The sequence below is a fragment of the Penaeus monodon genome, chromosome 32 (assembly GCF_015228065.2).
Source record: "Penaeus monodon isolate SGIC_2016 chromosome 32, NSTDA_Pmon_1, whole genome shotgun sequence".
Taxonomy (NCBI): Eukaryota; Metazoa; Arthropoda; class Malacostraca; order Decapoda; family Penaeidae; genus Penaeus; species Penaeus monodon.
The window spans coordinates 35,827,547-35,828,671 of NC_051417.1; the positions used below are offsets into that span (position 1 = coordinate 35,827,547).

Consider the following 1,125-nt stretch of genomic DNA (forward strand, 5'->3'; position numbering starts at 1 on the left):
ACCATAGTCAGAGTGCCTTGGCATTTTCCTGTGATTTGCACATTCTTTGAAGATTCTGTGTGTCCTTGTTGTAGTGTTTCCTATTTTTGTATAGTGTTACAGAGGTACTTGAGAAAATTGTGATTAGGGGTTTCTCTGACCTTCCTATAATGCAGTTGAGGTTCTCATAGCAGAAATCAAACATAATGGTACCTGTTTGATCTGCACAGTAAAACTCAAAAACTTGTATGATCATGCACATTAAGTCATTGCCAGTATAACAATTTCCTGACTGTTTCAGGCAAGGAAGCAGTGAGCAATAGCCCAACAGGAATTCATCCTCAAGTCAGTCCTCTCCCAGCACCTGTGGGTTCCTCAGTAGCACCAGCCCCAGTTCACCCAGTCCCATCAAGTCCTGTTGATAGTCTACCAGTGGTAAGCAGCACTGGTGGTGTAGGGGGCACATCCGGCGTCTCTACCAGCCAGTTGTACCTGCTGGATAGTTCTTATGACCTTGATTTGGATTCCATTGATGGTTCAGTGTCCCAGCCTTCACATTCTGAGTCTTCTCAATTGGGCTTGATTCACAGTAATGCTGTATAGCCCCTTGAGGATGTAGCCAGTACACTTCTTTTTTCTGTAGCAAGTGTCAGACACAAGCTGGAATGGTGCCCTGCACTCCCTGCTGTATCTTGTGTATTGATCTTAGAATATGTGCTTAAATAAACATTGTTTCTGGACCCATTACTAGTGATTATTTTTGGGCAAATAAACCGTTATAGTAATTTAACAAGGAATGAAATTTAACCTTGATTTTATCAGATACTTGTGATATAAGTTACATTATTATAAGTGAAAAGAAAAACAAATTAGTTTTAAGTGAATATGTTGGCAAAGTCTGTGTGTTAATGTTTTATCCAGTAGGGAAAGTTCGACTTATATTTGTGACTTAATCAGATTTTCTGAAGCACAATCAAAGAATTATTTTTGTTAGGTTTTATTTTTTAGAATGATTTTTCCCTTGGATGTGTATGCCTGTAGGTGAATATAGAAGTTTTTGTTGAGTATGCCTTATTTCTTTATTTTTGTATGTATTTATAATCAAGTTTATGACTGAGAATGTTTGTCCTGAGCCTTGTACATGAC

The 1,125-nt window shown here is 38.2% G+C and overlaps 1 protein-coding gene across 1 annotated transcript in view; it reads left to right on the forward strand.

Moving 5' to 3' along the window:
* The window catches only part of LOC119593850 (palmitoyltransferase ZDHHC18-like), a gene marked incomplete at its 5' end in the record, with an annotated part of 40,540 nt that overhangs the window by 38,020 nt on the left and 1,395 nt on the right, over positions 1-1,125 (forward strand). The window contains 1 exon segment of the mRNA XM_037942881.1: positions 281-1,125. Within this exon segment, the coding sequence (XP_037798809.1) occupies positions 281-582 (302 nt within the window).